Here is a 25163-nt window from a genome sequence, read left to right on the forward strand (position 1 = left end):
GCGGTATACCTTTTGATCGAACTCTTTACCATTGTCGTCAGGACCCAAATGATGCTTGGCTGGCATTGGCGTCGTGAAGCCTTTGCAGTCTTGCAACCGAACTTCTTCAGGCAATCTTTGAGATACTTCTCTTGAGATATGAAGATGCCGTTGCGTTGCTGTCGTATTTGAAGACCGAGGAAGAACTTCAGCTCTCCCATCATGGACATTTGATATTGCTCTTGCATCATATATCCAAACTCTTCACTGTACTTCTGATTGGTGCAGCCGAAGATAATGTCATCCACATATATTTGGCACACAAACAGTTCACCATCATATGTCTTCGTGAAGAGAGTGGGGTCGAGGGAACCAGGTATGAAGCCTTTGCTCTTCAGGAAGTATTTGAGTGTGTCATACCAGGCCCGAGGGGCTTGTTTGAGGCCATACAGTGCCTTGTTGAGCTTGTATACCATGTCAGGATGTTTTGGATCTTCAAAGCCAGGCGGTTGTGCAACATGCACTTCTTCTTCAATCTTGCCATTGAGAAAGGCGCTCTTCACATCCATCTGATATAGAAGTATGTTATGATGATTTGCATAGGCCAGCAGTATGCGTATGGCTTCAAGTCGAGCCACGGGAGCAAATGTTTCATCGAAGTCAATGCCTTCCACTTGAGTATATCCTTGAGCAACGAGACGAGCTTTGTTTCTGACAACTTGACCATGCTCATCTTGTTTATTGCGGTATATCCATTTGGTGCCTATTATATTATGCTTCCGAGGGTCAGGACGCTTAACCAGTTCCCATACATTATTCAACTCAAACTGTTGAAGCTCTTCTTGCATAGCTTGAATCCATTCAGGTTCCATGAAGGCTTCTTCAACTTTCTTGGGTTCTGTTATTGAGACGAATGTGAAGTGCCCATAGAAATTTGCTAGTTGAGTTGCCCTTGAACGAGTGAGCGGACTGGGTGCATTGATGCTATCAATTATTCTCTCAATCTGCACTTTACTGGCAACACGAGGATGTACAGGGCGAAGATTTTGCTCTTGCTGATCATTGTCATTGTTAGTGGGATTGTCTTCAGGCTGAGCATTGTCTTCAGGTTGATCAGGTGCAGAGATGATAAGTTCCTCTTCAGGTTGAGCTTCAGAGGGTATGATTTCTCCAGTTCCCATTAGTTTGATTGATTCACTGGATGGAACTTCATCTAGCACATTTGGTAGGTGCTCTCTTTGTGAACCCTTAGTCTCATCGAACCGCACATCCACTATTTCAACCACTTTATAATGAAAGAGATTGAAGACTCTGTAGGAGTGCGAATCCTTTCCATATCCAAGCATAAAACCCTCATGTGCTTTTGGTGCAAATTTTGAAGTGTGATGTGGATCCTTGATCCAGCACCTGGCGCCAAATACTCTGAAGTAACTGACATTTGGCTTCTTGCCAGTAAGGAGCTCATAAGATGTCTTGTTCAGAAGCTTGTGAAGATAAACACGATTGATTGTATGGCATGCAGTATCAATGGCTTCAGGCCAGAATTTTCTTGGAGTCTTGTATTCATCAAGCATCGTTCGAGCCATCTCAATGAGTGTTCTGTTCTTGCGTTCGACGACGCCATTCTGCTGTGGCGTGTACGGGGCTGAGAATTCATGTGTGATTCCCAAAGTATCAAGATATGTATCAAGGCCAGTGTTCTTGAATTCAGTGCCATTGTCACTTCTGATGTGCTTTATCTTGGCGCCATAGTTGTTCATTGCTCGATTGGCGAAGCGTCTGAAGACATCCCGCACTTCAGTCTTGTAGAGGATTATGTGCACCCAAGTATATCTAGAATAATCATCAACAATGACAAAGCCATAGAGACAAGCAGTAGTAGTAAGATTTGAGTAATGAGTGGGACCGAAAAGATCCATGTGGAGCAGTTCGAAGGGTCGAGTAGTTGTCATGGTTGTCTTCGACGGATGTTTGGCCCTCGTCATCTTTCCTGCTTCACAGGCACCGCATAAGTGATCTTTTTTGAACTTGATGCCCTCGATGCCTATGACATGCTTCTTCTTTGCAAGGGTGTGGAGGTTCCTCATGCCAGCATGCCCTAGCCTCTGATGCCAGAGCCAGCATTCTGAAGCTTTTGCTAGAAGACATACGGCAAGCTGTGGTCCTGCTGAGAAATCTACCACGTACAAATCATCTTTTCGATACCCTTCAAACACTAGAGACTTGTCAGATTCCATTAGAACAAGGCAACGATATTTTCCAAATATTACGATCATGTTCAAATCGCAAAGCATTGAGACAGACATTAAGTTGAAGCCAAGGGATTCAACAAGCATGACTTTATCCATGTTTTGATCCTTTGAGATTGCAACTCTACCTAGACCCAATACCTTACTTTTACCAGTGTCAGCAAATGTGATGTGACTCTTGTCGGATGGACGTAAGGTTGAGTCCATAAGAAGGCTTCTTTTGCCAGTCATGTGATTGGTACACCCACTATCAATAATCCATTTTGAAGACGCTGGTGTCGTACCCTACAGTGCAATTAGGGGGATAGGCTTCATGAAGAGAATTGTGAAGCAAAAACATTTGACGAACCAGTGGGTTATGAAAGCTTAGATCCAGATTAGGACTGATAGGGAGAGTAGCAAGCGATTCAGGAACGAAGTACATAGTAAGACCATTCGGGCATTTAATCTTGCGCCCTACAAGATGTTTAAGGTCCCCAGCAATAGCGTCAGACGATTTTGGTTTTCTGCTGGAGACCTTTCCCTGCAAAAGAGAGTTAAGCTTTCCTAGCCACCCACATCTTCAAGGGTGGCTTAGAAGCAATAAGTCTAAGTGCAGCGTATGAGAACTTTGGCTTTGGAGCCCTAGCAAAAAGTCTTGCAGGCGGACAATAGTACTCATAAGAATAAGCAGAATAGTTCTTGGTCTTATGAACATGGCGGTTCGATGAACCGCGCTCATATTCATAGGCCTGAGTATAGTTTCCCTGCAAAACATTTGCGTTAGTGCGACTCATGTGTGTCCTCTATCTGTATGAAGCCTTTGGACCGTATGAAGCCTGTGGTCTGGGGTTTGTCTTCTTCACCTGTGGTGTCATGATGACATTCACAGGAAGATTTTCCAAACACTTTTTCGGCACCCAGATCTTCTTCATAGGCGGCCCATTCCTGCAGTTAGTACCAATATACCTGGCAAACACTTCACCATTCTGATTCTTAAACAGTTTATAGTTTGCATCAAAGGATTCATCAATGATAATGGGGTTAGCGCAAGTGAAGCCAGATAGATTGGATGGATCTGCTGAAGGTTCCTTTGCAGCAACCCATGTGGTTTTGGGGTACTGCTCAGGTTTCCAGTAAGAGCCATCAGCATTCATTTTCCTTACGAACCCAACACCCTCTTTCCTCGGGTTTCGGTTCAGAATCTGCCTTTTGAGGACATCACATAGTGTCTGATGCCCTTTAAGACTTTTGTACATCCCTGTTTCAAGCAATGTCTTCAACCTAGCATTCTCATCAGCAATAGCAGTGGTATCCTCAGCAGAGGGGTTAGTTACCACATCAACAGTAGCAGCAGTAGAACATTCAGCAACAGAAGTAGCATTATCACGCTCAATGCATTTAAGACATGGTGGTTCAAATCCTTCCTGAGCGGAACTGATCTATTCGGCGCGAAGTGACTCGTTTTCCTTTTGAAGATCTTCATGAGCCGCTCTCAATTTCTCAAGATCTTGCTTCCTTTGAAGATAATCATAGGAAAGCTTTTCATGAGTTGTTGAGAGCGTTTCATGACGACTTTCAAGTTCCTCATACTTAACGTGAAGATTTTTTATGTCTTCAATTAAGGACTCAGATCGAGTCATCTCAGCGCCTAATAGATCATCACTTTTGTCTAACAGTTTTTGAATATGTTCCATAGCTTTATGTTGTTCAGTTGCAAATTTAGCAAGTGTTTTGTAGCTGGGTCTTGAACCACAATCAGAGTCATCTTCACTAGATGTTTGATAGTGAGTAGTGCGTGTGTTTACCTTGGCACCGCGTGCCATGAAGCAGTAGGTAGGAGCGGAGTAGTCCTTGTCATTTGCATCGGTGTCGGTGATGAAGTCATTGTCTTCAGTGTTGAAGATGGACTTGGCAACGTATGTTGTAGCCAGACTTGCAACGCCAGAATCGGACTCCTCCTCAGACTCCACCTCCGCCTCCTCAGAAGCAGACTCCTCTTCTGAATCCATTTCCTTGCCAACAAACGCACGTGCCTTGCCAGATGAGCTCTTCTTGTGTGATGAAGACTTTGAGGAAGACTTGGAAGAAGACTTTGAGTATTTCTTCTTCTTCTTCTTGTCGTCAGAGTCATATTCCTTGCTCTTCTTCTTCTTTTTGTTCTCATTGTCCCACTGCGGACACTCAGAGATGAAGTGGCCAATTTTCTTGCACTTGTGGCATGTTTTCTTCTTGTAGTCATGAGCAGAAGCTTCATCATTCCTTGAGCTTGATCGTGAAGACTTTCTGAAGCCTTTTTTCTTGGTGAATTTTTGGAACTTTTTCACAAGCATAGCAAGTTCCTTTCCAATGTCTTCAGGGTCATCAGAACTGCTGTCGGATTCTTCTTCAGATGAGGAGACAGCTTTTGCCTTCAAGGCACGAGCTCGCCCATAGTTGGGACCGTAAATATCTCTTTTCTCAGAAAGCTGAAACTCATGTGCGTTGAGCCTCTCAAGTATGTCAGATGGATCGAGTGTCTTGAAATCAGGACGTTCTTGAATCATCAGGGCTAGGGTGTCAAACGAACTGTCAAGTGATCTCAGGAGTGTCTTGACGACTTCATGCTTGGTGATCTCAGTAGCGCCGAGGGCTTGAAGCTCATTTGTGATGTCAGTGAGTCGATCAAACGTGAGCTGGACATTCTCATTGTCATTTCTCTTGAAGCAGTTGAAGAGGTTGCGAAGGACACTGATTCTCTGATCTCTCTGGGTTGAGACGCCTTTGTTGACCTTGGAGAGCCAGTCCCAGACTAGCTTAGATGTTTCCAAAGCACTCACGCGGCCATACTGTCATTTGGTCAGATGACCACAGATGATATTCTTGGCAGTAGAGTCCAGTTCAACGAACTTCTTGACGTCAGGGGCAGTGACACCTTCTCCAGCCTTGGGAACGCCGTTCTTGACGACATACCATAGGTCGACGTCAATGGCTTCAAGATGCATGCGCATCTTATTCTTTCAGTAGGGATATTCAGTTCCATCAAAGACGGGGCACGCAACGAAGACTTTAATTATCCCTGCAGTCGACATAGCTAAAACTCCAGGTGGTTAAACCGAATCACACAGAACAAGGGAGTACCTTGCTCTGATACCAATTGAAAGTGCGTTATATCGACTAGAGGGGGGTGAATAGGCGATTTTTATGAAAGTCTTCAAAACGTGGAAGTTTCGAAGACAAACGATAGAAATAAACCTATAACCATGCAACGGAAGGTAGACTACACTAGGTAAACCACAGTCATGTATTCAATAAAGTGAAAGCACAATGACTAATAGCAGCTAGGTAGTAAGGATCAGGTAGGAAGATATTAGGAAGCCAAACAGAACACGCAGTCACTCAGTGAAGACAAAAGATAGTGCAATCATACAATGACTTCACAAGGAACAAAAGTAAGTAAAGGGAAGGGAAGGATGAAACCAGTGACTCGTTGAAGACAATGATTTGTTGGACCAGTTCCAGTTGCTGTGATAACTGTACATCTGGTTAGGGCGGCTAGGTATTTAAACCTGAGGACACACAGTCCCAGACACCCAGTCCTGAACACGCAGCTCAGGACACCGAGTCCTCACCGTATTCCCCTTGAGCTAAGGTCACACAGACCTCGCCCAATCACTCTGGTAAGTCTTCAAGGTAGACTCCCAAACCTTCACAGACTTCGTTCATCGGCGATCCACAATGTCTCTTGGAAGCTCAGAACGCGACGCCTAACCGGCTGGAGGATTCACATTCCTCAAGTGTAATAAGTCTTCAGATCACACAGACAAGAAGACTTAAGTGATGCCTAATTCTCTTTGGCTCTGGGTGGTTAGGGCTTTATCCTCGCAAGGAATTCTCTCTCAAAGGCTTCGAGGTGGGTTGCTCTCAAACGACAAAAGCCGTACTCTAACTCTGAGCAGCCAACCGTTTATGGTTGTAGGGGGTGGGCTATTTATAGCCACTAGGCAACCCGACCTGATTTGTCCGAAATGACCCTGGGTCACTAAGGAACTGACACGTGTTCCAACGGTTAGATTTCAAACTCACACGACAACTTTACTTGGGCTACAAGCAAAGCTGACTTGTCCGACTTTGGACAAGATTCGCTCTCATAGTCTTCACTCGAAGACATAGGTTTTGGTTAAGCATCACTTCAGTCATTCTGACTGGTTCTCTTGGACCCCACTTAACAGTATGGTGGTTCCTATGACTCAACACAAAAGAAAAAGAACTACGAAAGATCTAAGTCTTCGAGCTCCATAGGCTTCATGCGATGTCTTCTCTTGTCATAGTCTTCAATGTGAATATCTTCATATACCACCTTTGACATCAATGTCTTCATACATTTTTAGGGGTCATCTCTGGTAGGGAAACCGAATCAATGAGGGACTTCTACCTGTGTTATCCTGCAATCCTCACAAACACATTAGTCCCTCAACTAGGTTTGTCGTCAATACTCCAAAACCAACTAGGGGTGGCACTAGATGCACTTACACTTAGCACTATGATCGTTTAGTTTGTTGCTATTACTTTCTTCATGACTTATACATGTTCGTATGACTATGAGATTATGCAACTTCCGAATACCGGAGGAACACTTAGTGTGCTATCAAACATCACAACATAACTGGGTGATTATAAAGATGCTCTACAAGTGTCTCCGATGATGTTTGTTGAGTTGGCATAGATCGAGATTAGGATTTGTTACTCAGATTGTCGGAGAGGTATCTATGGGCCCTCTCGGTAATGCTCATCACTATAAGCCTTGCAAGCAATGTGACTAAAGAGTTAGTTACGGGATGATGCATTACGGAATGAGTAAAGAGACTTGCCGATAACGAGATTGAACTAGGTATGAGGATACCGACGATCGAATCTCGGGCAAGTAACATACCGATGACAAAGGGAACAACGTATGTTGTTATGCGGTTTCACCGATAAAGATCTTCGTAGAATATGTAGGAACCAATATGAGCATCCAGGTTCCGCTATTGGTTATTGACCGGAGATGAGTCTCGATCATGTCTACATAGTTCTCGAACCCGTAGGGTCCGCACGCTTAACTTTTGATGACAATCGGTATTATGAGTTTATGTGTTTTGATGTACCGAAGGTAGTTCGGAGTCCTGGATGTGATCATGGACATGACGAGGAGTCTCGAAATGGTCGAGACATAAAGATCGATATATTGGAAGCTATGTTTGGACATCAGAATGGTTCTGGATGAGTTCGGACATTTACCAGAGTACCGGGGGTTACCGGAACCCCTCGGGGAGTCAATGGGCCTTATTGAGCCTTAGTGGGAGAGAGGAGGAGGCAGCCAGGTGGAGGGCGCCCCCCAAACCCAATCCGAATTGGGTGGGGGGCTGGCCCCCTTTTCCTTCCCTCTCTCTCCCTCTTCTTTTCCTACTCCTACTAGGAAAGGGGGAAACCTACCCCCCCTTGGGCGCGTCCTATGAGGGCCGGCCCTTTCCTCCTCCACTCCTTTATATACGGGGGAGGGGGCACCCCATAAACACATAAGTTGATTGTTTAACCGTGTGCGGTGCCCCCTCCACATAATTCCACCTCGGTCATATCGTTATAGTGCTTAGGCGAAGCTCTGTGTCGGTAACTTCATCATCACCGTCATCACGCCGTCGTGCTGACGAAACTCCCCCTTGGCCTCAGCTGGATCAAGAGTACGAGAGACGTCACCGAGTTGAACGTGTGCAGATCGCGGAGGTGCCGTGCGTTCGGTACTTGATCGGTTGGATCGCGAAGACGTTCGACTACATCAACCGCGTTATTCAACGCTTCCGCTTTCGGTCTATGAGGGTACGTAGACACACTCTCCTCTCTCGTTGCTATGCATCTCCTAGATAGATCTTGCGTGATCGTATGGATTTTTTTAAAATACTGCGTTCCCCAACAAAAACATGCATAACCCAACCCACATGAATCATGTTCATGTTCAGAAAAGGGGATCTGGATGGCTAAAATGGAGTTTTGTTTGCAATGGAAAACTTATAACTTTTCTGACGCACTTGTAGAAGCGTTTCCTAGCACGTGAAATGAAGGTGACCACCTTGTCGCCACATGATGGGCAAGGAATCAGCGGGAGTGCATCGTCGACTTGAGACGAAGAAGATGAACTAGTCATGGTTCCCAATCTGGTTCTTGGTGGCGAGGTTGAAGAAAAAGAGAGGAACGCTTTGAGGAAAGAATCGTTCAAGAAAAGCCCATGGATTGGCTGCCGTGCACAAATAATGAAGCGGCCGGAGGCCCACCAACATCCAACGTCTGAGCCGTAGCACAGGACGACTATCCCCGTCTGAGCCGCCAAGCGGGCGGCCGTTGCCGTCACAATACGGGCTTGGATGGGCCATTGTTAGCGAGATATGGGAATATACAACTCTGAATACACACATGAACACCTGGCACGGTGCGAATCTTAGTGCTAGCTCACGATGGAGATAACGAGCTCATCTGAGCTCGAGCTTAGAATAACACTTTCGTGGCTAATCTAATTAGGATCCGATGTCTCTTGTCCGTGATGAATATGGCTCCACCTGGCCCAGTCGCGCCTTTCCCTCATCCACACCAACCGGTCGCCCGAATCTCGAGCGCCACCCATGGCCTCCTCCGCCTTGTCCGGCACCCACCATCGCCTCCTTCTCCCCTGTTTCCTGCGCCGCCTCCCCCGACCCCGCTCGCGCTCGTGCTCCCGCCTCCGCCTCGCCGCCTGCCACGCCGACACCCTCCTTTCCTCCTCCGGGGCCCAGGGGCCGCCCTCCCCCGCCGCGTGCTCGTCGGCATCCTCCGCTGGCGGGTTCTCTGACTGGCTACTCACGAATGGGCTGCCGCCGGGCAAGGTGGCCATCCTGGAGCGCCCCGTCCCGTGCTCTCGCGGGGGCAAAGACCGGCCATTACACTTCGTCGCTGCTGGGCAGGACCTCGAGGTACTGAGCAAGCAGGGTTAGTTGTTGACTCGGCGGTGAACATGCGATCCTGATGCGGCTTTCTGCTTGCTTGCACAGGCGGGGGATGTGGCGTTCGAGGTGCCCATGTCGCTCGTTGTCACACTGGAGCGGGTTCTCGGCGACGAGTCGGTCGGTGAGTTGGCCTCTGGCTCTAGACCGGCTGAGTTCTGTCATTTGGTAATCTAATAATAAATGAATTTGACATTTGTAATGGTATTATGCCGAAATCGTTCCTGCCCTGAGTAGGTTACATATGAAAATAATTTGTAGAAATATTGTGCAGGTCATTTCTTATGTAAGATGTTCTTTCCACTTCTATGTGTTGCAATACCACGTAGTTTCTTGGTAGTCTTGTTACCAGCAATACGTATGTGGTCTGGGGAATTTTCTTTGTAAGTTAGTAACTGTGCTGTAGTATATCTGGAGTTCACTGACGTATGCTTTTATGAAGCATGATTCAATTGCAGCTACAGTTTGTGAATCTGCTTTATTCAGATATTTAACATTACCTTTCTCAACAGTGTCATGCTTACACATTTTTCGGTCAAGCTCATCTCTATGTCAAAAAGAGTAACAATTGTCTCTTCTGAGTTAGGTGGTCCTAATTGATTTTTTGTCTTCCCACACACAAGTGGAGAAAATGCAACATCCTATTTGTGGTGTAGGATCTGTGCAAATATATCCCTTGCTGGAACCTGGGAACAAATTTTGTGTTCCAGTTTCCAACCTTAACATGGGTGTTGATTATAAAGCTAAAAGAGCATTGTCAGTTAGGAATTTGGACATAATCCCTATCTATTCTTCAATAGCTTCAATTGATTCGCATATTTATCTGTAGCATTCCTTTTGATGTTTATTTTGTTCTATGATTGTAACAACGAGTTTTTAGCTTTTAAAATTACATGATACTAGTATAAGAGAAAGAACAGTATAAGTACAGTTTGGTTGGAAGTAGTTTAACCATGAAACACTTGGAAACTGATATAATATTTCTTATATTCAAGTTACATATTTTGCATATGTGATATGCACAGTCTTCTCATTATCTGAATTAGTAATAATTTTTGGTGCTTATGTCTGTCATGTTTCTCCTAATAGCATTGGTTTTCCTAAAGTGAAACAACTACAGATCCCAATGGCATAATGCTCTCATGTAGACACCAAGAGAAGAACATGTAAATGATGTAATGCTACGTTTTTTTTCTACCATGCAGCTGAATTGTTAACAACAAACAAATTGTCTGAGCTGGCATGCTTGGCATTGTATCTGATGTATGAGAAGAAGCAAGGAAGAGATTCACTTTGGTACCCGTATATTAAAGAACTTGATCGTCAGCGAGGCAGGGGGCAACTAGCTGTTGAATCACCTCTTTTATGGATTGAAAGTGAACTGGATTACCTGAATGGCAGCCCCATGAGGGTTAGTGTTTGTATCTACTAATGTTGACTTATCATCTAATTTCTTTAATTCGAGATTAATTAATATTTGAGAAGACCATAAACATCCCAGCTTTGATTTTCTCATGATTCAGGATGAAGTTGTTGTTAGAGATGAGGGAATAAGAAGAGAGTATAATGAGCTTGACACATTGTGGTTCATGGCAGGTTCATTGTTTAAGGTATTTTCTTGATCCTCCTTATCTTTTTTCCACGAGAGTTTGTTGCGTCGGTTCTTTATTCTCATGTGAATTTTATGCAGCAATACCCTTTTGATGTACCTACTGAGGCGTTTCCGTTTGAGATCTTCAAGCAGGCATTTGTTGCAGTACAGTCTTGTGTGGTTCATTTGCAGGTAATATGCCAAGCATTTATTTGTGGTTCTCCAACATGGCGCCTGCGCCATTTGATTTATTTCCATTTGTTTGAAGTCGGGGCTTAATATTTGTTTCGCAAGTGAGTAATGTATGGTGTCATATGAATTAAACAGTTTAGCTGTAAATATTTTTCATTTTAATTAGATCACATGTGATATGGGGCAAGCCATTAGGATGGCCCAATCTTCACGAATTGGAGGTGGATTTGAGGAAGAACACGGGGGAAATCACAAGGAAAACTAGCACAAATCGACACATAAGTTGCAACAAAAGGTGGATAAATAGTTGATCCAAATCATCCACAAGAGAGAGATGTAACATGCTAGGGTTCTTCCCCAAGTCCTAAGACATGGAGGTCTTGAATTCCATGGAGGAATCTTCCCACAAGTGGAGGTCTTGTTACTCCTATGGAGTCTTCCCCTCAAGAGGCCTTGATCTCCACTAAGGGAGCAAATCTCCATGTAAGAGTAATCCCACAAGGGAGGTACATGAGCTAAGCTCTAATGTCTAGTCATTTCTTAGCTAACCCTAGATCTGAGGCGGGGCAGAGGTATATATAGGTCCACTCACGAAGGGTAAGTAGGAAAGGAAGATACACGGGTTGGGCCCATCTTAGTGCATGCAGGCAAAGTCGGATAGTCCAACTTAAGCCTGATAGCCTGACATGTTGGAGGTTCTAACCCCATGTCCGACCCAAAGTCTGACATGGTCTAGAGAGCAACGCCAAGTCGGGCTATCTGACATGTCAAACATACGGTTGGACTGTCGGGCCTCACTGGCCTTCGGGCACCGTCTTCGCGCTCCGGGCCGCCGTATTCGTGGTTCCTTCTTTGCTTCCATGCTTCCCTCGTTGATGGTGTAGGCGCTCTCTTGTGCTTGACCTCCTCCATTGCATGCTCGTCATTGGGCTCGAACCTATAGGCCCACAACATAGGAGAGTCAAGTAGTATACTGTGAGGGCACTGGCCTATAAGATCGAACCCACCTCATCTAATAGTGGTCCCATGATCGGTGTGCCACTAAGTACAATGAACTGATATCACAAGCATACATCCATTACAACACGAATAAGTCTTACATAGAGATGACCATCATGGTCTAGTCTTACATAGATAAGCCATAAAGGCAACTCCAGAAGAAATACTGCAGCAGAAACATCGACGGTAGCTTGAACTCACGTAGTAAGCCATAACATACATGCAAGCTGACTGGGGAAGCGGCCTAGTTCGTAGGGGCGTCGTCGAAGAACTCATCTTCAAAGCTAGTGTCTTCCATTCCTGGCTAAGTTAATAGCCAGGGACAAGCCAGGTGAGTACATTTGAATGTACTTGCAAGCAACCCAAAATATGTAATAGCAGAATATTCATGCAAGGTTTAGTACAATGAAAGCTCTACACTATGTTTAGCAATTTGTGGAAAGCTAACTTTCAAATGCTCATGACCTATGTTTTGAAAACAACGAGGCCTCGTGGTCCGAAGAACCACGGTGATATAATAGCTTATGTTGAACATCAACTTGGTCATCTCATCTCATAATTCTTGGTACCGCGTACCGTCATTTCCATCATCATCTTTCTCATATCATCACCATTCTCATCATCATCACCAACTTTTATGGACATAGTCTAAGCATGGTCATTCCAACTGTCCTTAACCGAGGACGACTATTTGAATAGTTTTGCACTCTACAAAGGTTGCACACTTTACCTACAAGAATCAGGGAACTTCCGTGTCTACCACGACATCTCATTGTACAAACTCACTTTGTACCTGAGATAAGCACCCGATCATTACCTTTTCCCAGATGACACTAATAGAGAGTCCACTCGATTGGTACCTACCCCTTGTCCAACACTTTTCATCATATCATAGCCTTGGCTTCTGAGGTGCTACCTCAATTGTCAACATATCACACACACATGAGGGTACCAACGGTGTGCCCGATGCGAGTAAAAACCATGATAAGCCGCCTTAGTATGTCGAGAGCGACTCCATATCGAGAGTGAGTACGTCCACTCCCGTCACTAGTAATGTGGGCACTCTACTAGTATCGAACAAGGTATCGTCTGTCCCATACCAGGGTATCGTGGTTGCGCTAAATGTTGGGCCGACGGTCACATGCTTAAATCTAATCCTTTATGAAAACCTTCATTTACTTCCTCCCTCGGGCACCAATGTCATCCGACGGGGTTTTCATAAAACTTTTGAATAAGTTTGTTTTGTGTCCAACCTACATCTTGCTACCCATTTTGCATGGCTAAGCAACTACCATAGCATAGCTATGCCCACCAAGTGTTTCCCGGGTTGACAAGGACAAGTATTATCGGCAGCTAGGGTAACACATATAACATGCAAGTAGGATCAACTAAACTAGCAATGCATTTAGTCATAGTTTCCAATGCATGAAAATAATTCTACTCAATGAGAAAAATATATGGGTGATCAACATGGTCAAAAGGTTGCTTGCCTGGCTCAGAAAAGTCTTCAAAAGCTTCTGGTCCTTGTCCGAATCCTTCGTCTACATTGTTATCTAATGCCAAAACTTAACACATTAAGCAACACGACATAGGGCAGAAACGTAAAAGTGCTCTAAAAATATTGCTTCTACTTTTCTAGGACTTCTTTGGTTATATGAAAAATAACCAAGGTGAACCTACTGATTTTAGAGCTATAGGGATTTTTGGGCAACTCACTAAAGTTGGATCAAAGGAAGAAAGATTTGCTAAAGAGCTATATGGAAACACCTTTTGTAAAAATGAGTGGAGGCACTCATTAGATAGGTTGAGATTTTAGACACATTTAGGAGTTGGTTTCACTGGATCTGGAGTTCAAATGATTTTCCTAGGATTTGCAAATGTGACTATATATGTAGAAATGGCCTAATAATTCTCGGTGTAGAAATAGTGCATGGCAAAAATGTTCACCAAATAGGTTATGAACTTAGAAGTAGCTAGGAATTTGAATCACCAAATTTGGTGTACAAATGATTATCCTGTTACAGTATATGTGGGTTGCACCAGCCCTTTCCATCGGTTGGGACTTTTGGTTGCGTTGGCTAGTGCATGAAGCTTAACATATTCTAGGAACTTTCAAAGGTTGACTTTATATGAAAGAAAATTAGGTTTGCTATATAACAGTATAGAAAAACCTACTGGAAAAATGTGCATGTTACTCCATTCGATAGAGCATGAATTTAGGAGCATCTAGGAATTTGAAGCATCAAATTTGGATTCCATTTGAATTTCCTAGGATTTGAACAAGGTCTCTGGAATAAAGAAAAAGAAAAAGGGCATACCTGACTGGGCCAAAACTGGCCCGATCTGGAGCGGCAGAAGTGCGCACTGGGCGCGACTTAGCGGCGCAGTGAACTGGGTCCGGCCCAGCCGCTCGGCCACGTGAGAAAAGACCGTGACGTCGAAGGCGCATTCTTTGGAGTACGCTTCCGTCGCGGGGAGGCGGATCCAGTCAAAACCGTTTCCACTTAATGGTGTGGCCCACCCATCAATTACTAGCCGGCTGAATGGCGGGGCCCCTGGGTAGGTTCGTCTTCCTCCTCCCGCCAGAACGGAGGAGATAGGGGCCTCGGTCGGCGGCCGATGGCAGGTGCTACCGGCCACCGTTGGAAGCGCCGGCGATATGTGCGAGCTCAAGGGAGCACATCGCATCGAATGGAGGTCGAGACGCCGGCTGGCAACGAAGAACTTGACGGCGGTAACGCTCCCAAGTGGTGGTGCTCGAGCTCGTCGATGAATGGCTCGATTCCGGCTGCGGTGCTAGAAAATAAAAGTTGCATGAGATTCCTAGCGATGAGATGAAGCTATAGGAAGAGGAAGGAGGTCGAATGGTGGTCTGTATTGCCTGATTTCGCGGCGACCCGAGGCCGCGAAGAGCTGCTCGAATTCGAGGTTTTCGACGTCAATCGAAAGGGCTTTTGGTTCTAAGGTTCGATTGGGTGATTTTGAGCTGATTGGAAAAGATAGTTGGGCCCGGCGCTCGCCCGAGAGCAAGTTTCGACCTCGAGGGTCAAAACTTCAATCTGGAGCGTGCTCAAGCTCCGACCAAGGTGTTTGGGAGAGAATGGGAGCGAGAGGGGGAGAGTAAGCTTGTCTGGTGGTCTTGGGGGAGTGCCAGGAGAACGATGCATGGCTTTGGAAGAGAGGGGGAGAGTAAGCTTGTCTGGGGGTCTTGGGGGAGTGCCAGGAGAACGATGCATGGCTTTGGAAGAGGGAGGGATCGACAGCTGGGGGCACACGCGGCGTGTGCTCTCAGCTTCGGACACGAGTGTCCATAGAGCATAGAAGAGGTGTGGGAGAGCTGGGGCTTTGCCCAACGCCCGCGGGAGTTCACAAGGAGGGCTGTGACATGATCCTTCTGCCAGGGGTGCACTGGAGCAATGCAGGGGGCTGAGCAGTGCCAATTAGTGCACTGTTGGGTCTGACTTGGTTTGTCCAGAGTGCCAGTGAGAGAATTAAGATGTCTAGGGTGTTGCCACGGTGCTGGAATTGATGTGGGTCGACCTGGGGGTGGCTAGGTGGCAAGGCTTTGGTCTAGGGTGAGACAAAGACTGCATTTACAGTTTTACACACTGTCCAGAAGGTTAGGCAGGGGTGTTTGGACATTTCTGAGCTGAGCTGAGTGCTGGCACTTGCACTGGATGAGGATGAATGGATAAGAAACCTCTGGTAAAAATTTGAGGCAAAACAAAGTAACTTTGTTTCATAAAATTTTCAAAAGTTTCTGCATGAAATGGAAAAACAGATATTTCACTAAGCTAATGGATGATCTGGTTGCTGAAATTTGGTAGGATGGATATTTGACAAACATTTATGGCATGAATTATTTGAGAATTTTTGGAGATAATTCTCTGTGTAGAAGTTTCAAACCCTAGAAATTGGCAGAGCTGAAATTGTAGATCTAGTCAAAATTTTAGTCATGACCATGGGTTGAAACTCATATATGTGGAAAGTCTCCTGAGCCTCTCTAAATTTTCTCATATATTTTTGAAACAGGAAAATATTTTTAACGTATTAAGCACCATTTTTGGCCTTGAGAAAAAGCTGATAAAAAAGTACTACTCCCTCTGATCCATATTACTTGTCGCTCATCTAGACGTATTTCAGTGCTAGATACATCCATTTGAACGACAAGTACTATGGATCAGAGGGAGTAGTTTACTTTTGAAAATAATATTTTGGTGGTTTTGGGAAGTCCTAATCTAAAATGATCCAAATATAGCTTTGCAAAGTTTTTATTCCACCTAAATTAAGTACTTGTAGTTCAAGCCTTAACTCAGTTTTTTTTGAAATCCTAAATTTGAAAAAATACTTTTTGTAAGAAAATATTTTATGAGCTATTCCCATCGCATGATCAGTGGTAGAAGTTCGAGATGAAGTACTGGAGTAGAATAGCTATAGGATTTTTCCTAAGAGATAGAGCACCTTATGCAAGCAGAAGGTCCAAGTCAATTTCAAACAGAAGAAATTCAAAAGATCCAAATTAAGAAGCAAAAATTTAAATTCAAACACCACTAAGGGTCCTAACAACACTATTAGCTCTAAGTTATGAGGAGGTAAAACTCAGGGTGTTACATATACCATCTTCGAGAGATCCAAGTAGACATGTGCAAAGGAGAAGAAATGGGATCTTGTTCCTATTCCAGAAGGAAAAAGTCCAGTTACTTGCAAATGGGTGTATAGCGTCAAGCAAACCCTAGAAGAGAAAGTAGAACCTTGGAAGGGAAAGTAGAACGGTACAAGGCGAGACTAGCGGCAAGGGGTTACAGTTAAACCTACGAGATTGACTATGACCAGACCTTTGCACCAGTTGCAAATGTGAGTACAATAAGAAATCTTATTTCTTCTGATGCTAACTTTGGTTGGCTACTGCATCAGTTGGATGTCAAGAATGGATTCTTGCATGGAGATCTTCAAGAAGAGGTTTATATGGAGATTCAACCTGGCTTCAGTAGCCCAAAATGATGTAGGGCAAAGCCCCAATTGTGCCAATTCTTCACAATTTGGAGGGATCAAGAGGAAGAACACACAAGAACACAACAAACACAAGGGAAATTCACTAGAAGAACAAGGTCCACATCACACATGTGCTCTCCAAGCATCCAAGCAAAGAGGCTGTACTAGATCCGCAGTTAACAAAAGGAAACAAGTAGCTAGGTAAAGTTCTTCCCAAATCCCTAAGGGGAAGTGAGGTCTTGAGAGATAGATCTTCCCCAATCCTAAGGATATGGAGGTCTTGGAAAGCCCTTGGGATTCTTCTCGTAATGGAGGCCTTAGTCTCCAATGGAGAAGGGGTAGATCCGTAGATGAGCAAAGTTCTCTCAAGAAGGTCTAATATGCTTTGCTAACCCTAGAAAGCGAGGGGCTTGGTTAATATAGTCTAGGGCCGAGATGGGGGAGGTAGGAGATGGGATACATGGCTTAGGAGATGGGATACATGGCTCTCGTCCAAACTGGAAAGTAGGTAGGTTAGATGTCCGGTAAGAGGCCTGACCATTTGGGTGGCAAGCTGGACGTTTGGCGGCTATAGCCGGTGCTTGGACTGGGTTGGCTCCCGTGGTGCACGCTCTAGGGGTCGTGCGTCTGGGTAGCTGGCAGGACGTCCGGCTTTGCGAAAAACCTTTTGATGTTGCATATGGGCCAGAGAGCCTTTTCGTCCAGGCTTAACCCAGACGCCCGGGTAGCTGGCCAGACGTCTGGTTGTTGTGTAGTAGCTGCGACTTTTTCCACCTTCCTTCTCTTCTGCTATGACTTAGCCTTGTGTCCTCGCTTCTTCATGGTCAATCCCTTGGTGCCTGAGTTGCTTAGGGTATACGTTTGAGGTAGTAGCCATGTCTCATATGAATGTGTACAAAGTTCAAAGAGGAGCGAGTTCACCTCGATTTCAATGCCACGTTTGTGTGCTCTAGTTGTTGGCCCACTTGGCGCTTGGGATGTTGGCGTAGGATCGATGGTGATGTCCATGGGGTGCTCTGCACCATCTCCCCGCTCCCCCTTGGGGAAGATCTGTCCTCAGATCCAAAACTTCGTCACCATGGTAAGGGGCCAAGTCGGTGATGCTGAAGGTGTCGCTCACGGAGTACTTGTCGAAGGGGATCTTGATGTTGAAGGCGTCGCTCATGGAGTACTTTGTCACCATGGTAAGGGGCCAGGCCAGGAGGCCCCCGTAGGTCAGCGAGACATGTATCGTCTCGCTCAGATGTTAGTAAGGGCTCCCTACCGCAGAAGCCATCAGGCCTTGTGCTTGGTGGGATTAGGAGGTGCCGTCGTAGACCTCGTCTCACGGTTATCAATTCTGTCCTGACGTGTGCCGAAGATCTTTGTGACGTCCTCGACGGCAAGAAGAGGACCGATGCCTTCGAGGACACTGGCGTATGGTGTGCCCTGAGCACCTCTCCGATTGGCATGCTCTCGCGGATTGCAAAGACAGCGAAGCCCTCACTCGTAACTGATGCCGAGCTTGCCGTGACATGGAGTGCGACACCCGACGCGGTGCGAACAAGCGCCATCTTTGCCACAAACGCAGTGGTGGCGAGGACCACGACTATCAAGACGGCATTTTGGCCCCCCTAGGGTCCAGAGTTGCAGCATGCATCCATGGGAGCGCACCCACATCCGCTCCGCGCCGACAACTCAAGCTGTTGGAGCGAGAAGTCAATGCATTGCTTTCGAGTATCGAGGCATCCCCACCTCTTTGGTGATCAAAAACACTTATCACGTTCAGCCACAAAGACCAGCCCAAGAGCACGATGGGCGTGGGCCAACTCCCGTTGGTGGTCTCTCCGACGATCGACAACATCAAGGTTACCAACAAGTTGGTGGACGGGGGCGCATGCCTCTATCCTGTCACCTGCTGTCTTCGAGAAGATGCAAGTGCCCCTCATGGCGTTTGCAACCGACAAATCCATTTAGGGGTGGGTTACTGTACCAATCGGACATGTGTCTTTGATGGTCACCTTCGGCACCAAAGATACCGACTGAGAACATGGTTTTCGACATCGTTGAGCTTGGTGAGCTAGTTCTAGGATGTGGGAATCCTATCACAGGAACTCTCGACCTGAAACCACACCTTGGTGAGCACGGACCTTCTGTTCTCAAAACACCTTTTTGGATCTCCGAATTTACCTGAAAGAAAATATCCTTCCCCAACATAATGCCACTGTAGAGAGGATCGCCCGACAAGCGAAGCGTTATGCTGTGATGGATGGAGATCTCTATCGGCATAGTGCAAATCAGGTCCTCCTTGAGTGTATTTCTCAGGAAGAAGGCCGCGACCTGCTCGTGGATATCCTTGGAGGCGAGTGCGGTAGCCACGCATCATCATGCACGCTGGTCGGAAGGCCTTCCGGCAAGGCTTCTACTGGCCAACCATCCTCCAGGATGCCATCGAGCTAGTTCAAAGCTACGAGGTTTGTCAGTTCCATGCAAAGCGGGTTCGTCAACCCGCTCAGGCTTTTCAAAACACCCCCCTCGCATGACCCTCCGCAGTTTGGGGATTGGATATCTTGGGGCCATTCCCCCGAGCAGTTGGGGGCTACAAGTACCTTTACGTCGCCATTGACAAATTTACCAAGTGGACTAAAGTCGAGCCCGTCGCCAAGGTCACCGCGAATACGGCGACCAAACTCTTCATAGGAATTGTGTGCTGCTTTGGGGTACCCAACCATATCATTACTGATAACGACACCCAATTCACCAGCGCCACGTTCACTTAGTACTGTGTGGAGCTTGGGGTCAGGCTGTGCTTTGCCTCCGTCGCTCATCCACGCAGCAACGGGCTGGCAGAATGAGCTAACACACTGATCCTTAAAGGGCTCAAGACTAGGACTTTTAACAAACTCAAGAAAAGAGGCAGGCGCTTGTTCGACGCGCTCCCTTCAGCGCTATGGTCGATTTGGACGACCTCGAGCAGAGCTACAGGCGCTGCGTCAATTAGCTAAGGTAACTACATAATTGCGGTGTTGGTAATTGTAACTTGGATGATGGGTAACTTTTTTTGAACAGTAACTTGGATGATTGGTACTATACTAGTGCTATGATGGTTACTATACCATAAACAACTGGGTGGCTGTCGGTGCCATGTTGATACCTGGAAACCTAGGCAACTGGATAATCACATTCATTTGCCATGGTGTTGTAACTGCAACGGAAGTTGGACATCTATATTTATATCAATGGAAGATGGGTGGCAACTCTAACATGAACTACGGGTTAATTACACAATGCTTTGATGATAATTGTAACCCGAATAGCTGGGAAACTAAAATCAGTGCCATGGTGGTAATTATAATTATAGAGTTCAATAACTGTAATTTTATGATGATAACTCTGAAATGTAGATAACTACATCATTTTCATTGTGGTAAGGTAACATAGGTAATTGGTAACTATATCACAGGAACAATGGTAACTGAGGTGGGCTACATCAAAATGCAATGGTGGTAACTGGACCTATACATGCTGTGCCTTCTATGGGGCTGGGAGATGGCACCCCATGAGATCGGAGATGGCGCCGGCTTGGCGAGGATGTGGGTGTGCGGTTTGAGCTCGATGGCGACACTGTGGCCCACTTGGATGGGGACAACAGCGGTGCGACGTGGATGGTGGCATGGGTATGGCCGTGGTCCGTTGGAGGACAGGAGGAGACGATGCTACCGCGGACGGTTGCCGGATTTTGGGTAGATGACCCATGGTTGTGGTTCTGCGTGGCCCGGGAGAAGCGCTGGTGCGAGCTGACTCCGCCACGTTGTGTCGCGTACGTGGCCACGCGGGATCAGTGCGGGGCAGCGCCTTGGCGGAGTTCGACTACGCCGACCGCCGACATGGTGGTGATGGGGAATCAATATGACAGAGGGGGTCGAGCGAAAGTACGGTGCGCCTGTTGGGTCCTGGGTGGCTGGGTTAGCGAAGGGAGATGAAAGCGATAGGAGATAGAATCGGGCGAGGCACACGTACCACGATCGTGAACAAACGGTAGATGAAGTGTTTGAGCGTAACACTAGGAAAGTTTGTAAGTTACATATCTTGTTCTTTCGCAGTCAATGCTCAATTGTCTCTAGATTATCTTTCCATATTTAGTGCAGATTTTTTTTAAAATCTGTCTTATTTGCTTAATGTTTTGTGTGAGAACAACATTGCATTGCTTGTGATTTCTCCATACCCAAACTGCATTCCATTGACTTTGTTGTACTTCTTATCTCAAGAGCAGAAGGTTAGTTTAGCTCGAAGATTTGCACTAGTTCCCTTGGGCCCACCACTGTTGACGTACAAGAGCAACTGCAAAGCAATGCTGACTGCTGTTGATGGTTCTGTTCGGTTGCTGGTCGATCGGCCGTACAAAGCAGGAGAACCAATAATTGTTTGGTATTATGTTTGCTTCAGTGCATTGATCTTGTCCTCATTCATTATATTTGGTAATTAGGATGCTGATTTATGTTGTAGACAGATCTCATGTACTGTTCTTGTATGCAATGATTTTAAATATATAATTATCCAGGTGTGGGCCTCAACCAAACTCCAGGTTGCTTCTCAATTATGGTTTTGTTGATGAAGACAATCCATATGATCGCATAGCAATCGAGGTGGGATTTCTAAAACTGTTTTACAGTCCTTATTTGGTTGTTGTAACCAAGCCTAAATTATTATCACAGGCATCCCTAAACACTGAAGATCCTCAATACCAAGAGAAGAGAATGGTCGCTCAAAGAAATGGAAAGCTTGCTATCCAAAAATTCCAAGTGGGACTTTCAATTCCTTTTTCCTATTTAGTTGAGAGTAGAATGTGTTGAATATTGATATGCCTCACTTTTCAGGTCTGTGTAGGCAAAGAGAAGGAAACTATTTCTGAAATGCTGCCATACTTGAGACTAGGATACATTTCAGATCCAGATGAAATGCAATGTATACTTTCGTCAGAAGGTGATACATGTCCAGTAAGCCGGCTTACCATCCTTGATGTTGCAACATATTGCATTTGATAAATTACTATCTGATCTCTAGATTGTCGTGAATGGTGTTTGACCTATATGGGGCAGTTCCTGTTATTTCATATCAAGCTTGACTTGTATCTCAGGTGGTTTACACATAGGCTTACTTTAGTTAACCGTGGCCGAGCAAAGTGAACACCCGCTTAGATGTTGTCAAATATCGTGAAAAAAATATAGGAGCAACATGATAACAATGCAACACCGTGCATCATACGTTTTAAAAAAATATGACTCCACGTGGTCTCAGCAGATTTGCAATATATACAAAAGAACAAGGCTTTTTGGCTTCTTGTTTGTAACCCTTTGAATTCACCTTCTGTTTGCTTAGGTTTATATGAGGCTTCTATTTGGAAGGTTCGGTTTAGATTTTCAAGTTGAACAAAGTAGTATTCCCTAAAGTAACCAACCCGTTCATGACCTGCATAGTGCTTATAAGTCTTTAAACTGGTGCTAGGCTAAGCCCTTGATGTAGAGAACTGGCTTGGTTTTGCAAAAAATTCAAAATACGTATTTTCCCTTTGGTTGAAATTTTAGCGAGAGATTGAAGACAGCTCAACATGTAATCTGGAAATTGGTTTTACTTTTGAAGCCTTTTCTTGGCATGCTCAAGATCCTAGTCAAGTAAAGGTTTCCACCTGGTTTTTTGTACTGGATTATATCTGGTCGACATTAACCATATATCACTGAAACAAAATGAGCGGTGGCTGGGACACTAGCATCATTTATCTGCATTACAATGGGTGAAATTAGGGATATACTCAATGATCTATGTGACTTCTTATCAATGTAGAGAAAAACTGCTAACCAAGATATGTTCTGATAATAGGATTATGGCACGATAGTTTGTATAAAATGCGACATTTCACCTAAAACTGCTATTCTTTAGGTTAGTCCATGCTCAGAGCGAGCTGTACTTGACCAACTTGTTGTCTACCTGAAATCAAGATTGGCTGGTTATCCGACTACTTTGGACGAGGATGAAGCAATGGTAACGAGCCGTGGGTTCTTGTGTATATATTTTCCTCATTTCTCTGTTACATTACTGAACTGCTTTTGTGTTTGCCAGTTGGCCGAGGGCAGTTTGGAGCCAAAGAAAGAAGTTGCCACTAGACTTGTAAGGTTAGAGAAGAAAATGCTGCATGGCTGTCTTCAGGCTGCTAACGAGTTCATAAGTGGCTTGCCTGATCATACAGTATCACCTTGCCCTGCTCTATATGCTCCTGAATTGAAATAAGGTATCATTGGCAATGCTCTATATGCTTTTATAAAGTTTGTTATATATCACCACAAATTATGTTGGATATATGTATACAATCTGGTTCATTTAAATACCTCCCAGAGTACAGGATCTTCCACAAGATCTTAAAGGCAGTGTGAATTTTGGCTTAGTTTTCTGCTGCAAAGAAAAAGTGTGAGTTTCTCATGTAAAACCTGGTGTCAGACCAGCTCGTCTGCTTTCTCCTTTGTTCTCTGTATCACACTCCTAATGATTCTTCCTCTCATCACCGTGGCCATTCCCAGAAGACACTTCAATGATGGGCTTGTTCGTGCTGAATGCACCAAGACACAGAAAGTTCTGGCACAAATGGCCTTGTGAAAATGCTGGACACACCCTCTGTAACTCGGAGCATCTTGTGCACTGTGCTAGCCTGCAACGTCACCACCTTGTTCGTACAAATCAAATAAAGATTAGCTCACCCAAGAAGCTAGATAATTTCTTATAAGACAAAGTACCGCAGGTCTGACCAAGAAATGGAGAACAAGAAACCATCAGCAACACTCATATATCTATTGTGATTCCGAGTTGTGTAACCACGTATATCATGGTGGACGGGGTCTCCTCCCCATCAAACACTGCAACTGTTGGGTGGATGGCAACATGGCGTCATCACAGCAGATACACCTGTCACTCTCTCGTGACAGGAAAGGAGGCCAACACATAACCAGCTTACATCATGGAAGCATTGGTGTTGGAGAGGTTTGGGAACTAAAACGCTGCTCCTACCGTGCATCTAACACCCCATCACTCTCCCTCCCCATCACCATTGTTCCCCTATGCTCCATTGCTTACGCAGGAGCAATGCCCTGCTCGCCATCCTCCCTTTCTTCCTCCTGAGCCGCAAACTTTCCATCGAGCACCTTGTGTGCATGAAACCGACGCCACTCAACCCTTTCTTTCCACCTCCACCTAGCGGTTTCTCGCACCAACGTGCTCCCACGTCTCAATGCCCGATGTGCGTCTCTCTATCTGCTTCCTGTGCTACTCGCCGCTCTACCGCCAGAGCGCATGTATGCGGGCGAGCTTGTTCTCGGCACTCCCATCTCCACCTTGCCGGGCCAGCGGTGAGCTTTCCTGCTGCCTCCCCTTCGCTTCCTTTGCATATTCCGCAGCCCCTGAGTACGTCCGCATCGCCGCGGCATGCTGTCTTTGTCGTTCATTACCATGCCGAGCTCCTCCAATGACGGCCTCCCGGCGCTTGTTGCCAGCCATCAAAAAGCACCCCGAAATTCTCCTTCTACCCTGCATTTATTCCTACTCCCTCTCTTAAGCTTCAAGCATGCGCAATTTTGCCCGCGAGCCTCGTCATCTTCGGCTCCATCCAGAATCGCCGCCACCAAACCGAGCAATATCCTGTCGCTACCATGGCTTCCCTCTCCTATTCCTCCTGTCCTTGCCGCCCTTTTAACCCCACTAGCATCTTGCCCAGCTCAATTTCAAAAGAAAGGGGCCGCGTATGTGATTCCGTCAAGCTCTACCGCCGGCGACAAGGATCGGTTGATCCCCGACGACCATCGACAACCTTCACGTGCTCGCGGTGTCAAGGTGGTTACGAATCGGTCCTCGTCACTTCATGCCTCCCCTCCAATCGCATGTAGTGGAACTCCGGGAAGCCCTCGGCTGCCTCCCAGGTCTTTCGGTGCAACATACGCTGCTACATCATTGCTGACTGTGGGTCCCACTGGACAGGATTGCTGTCATAACGTCATCAACCGGCCATCACTGCCTTTGCATTACTGGCCATCACGGCCATCACCGATTTGTAAAAAATAAATAAAAATGATACCAATTCATTAACCTAGCCCCAATTGTGGTATTTTTGTGCAATTAACTCTATATACCCAAAGCTGCAACCTCTAAGGTGGTATATACCCAAATATCTTG

The 25163-nt window shown here is 45.7% G+C and overlaps 1 protein-coding gene across 3 annotated transcripts in view; it reads left to right on the forward strand.

Annotated features, from left to right (window-relative positions):
• The first annotated feature begins 8791 nt into the window (after positions 1-8791).
• The window catches only part of LOC119300667 (fructose-bisphosphate aldolase-lysine N-methyltransferase, chloroplastic-like), a 36757-nt gene continuing 20385 nt past the window's right edge, over positions 8792-25163 (forward strand). For 2 of the 3 annotated variants that reach the window (XR_005146555.1, XM_037577573.1), the window contains exons 1-11: positions 8792-9166; positions 9245-9320; positions 10402-10607; positions 10720-10806; positions 10887-10979; positions 21223-21377; positions 21511-21595; positions 21665-21751; positions 21827-21946; positions 22887-22988; positions 23067-23235. Coding sequence is in view for 1 of the 3 variants with exons in the window: in XM_037577573.1 (XP_037433470.1) it covers positions 8840-9166; positions 9245-9320; positions 10402-10607; positions 10720-10806; positions 10887-10979; positions 21223-21377; positions 21511-21595; positions 21665-21751; positions 21827-21946; positions 22887-22988; positions 23067-23234 (1506 nt within the window). In the remaining 2 variants the exon portion in view is untranslated. The remainder of the gene's footprint in view (positions 9167-9244; positions 9321-10401; positions 10608-10719; positions 10807-10886; positions 10980-21222; positions 21378-21510; positions 21596-21664; positions 21752-21826; positions 21947-22886; positions 22989-23066; positions 23236-25163) is intronic. The other variant, XR_005146554.1, reaches the window with a different exon arrangement.

Source organism: Triticum dicoccoides, chromosome 5A (genome assembly GCF_002162155.2).
Source record: "Triticum dicoccoides isolate Atlit2015 ecotype Zavitan chromosome 5A, WEW_v2.0, whole genome shotgun sequence".
Classification (NCBI taxonomy): Eukaryota; Viridiplantae; Streptophyta; class Magnoliopsida; order Poales; family Poaceae; genus Triticum; species Triticum dicoccoides.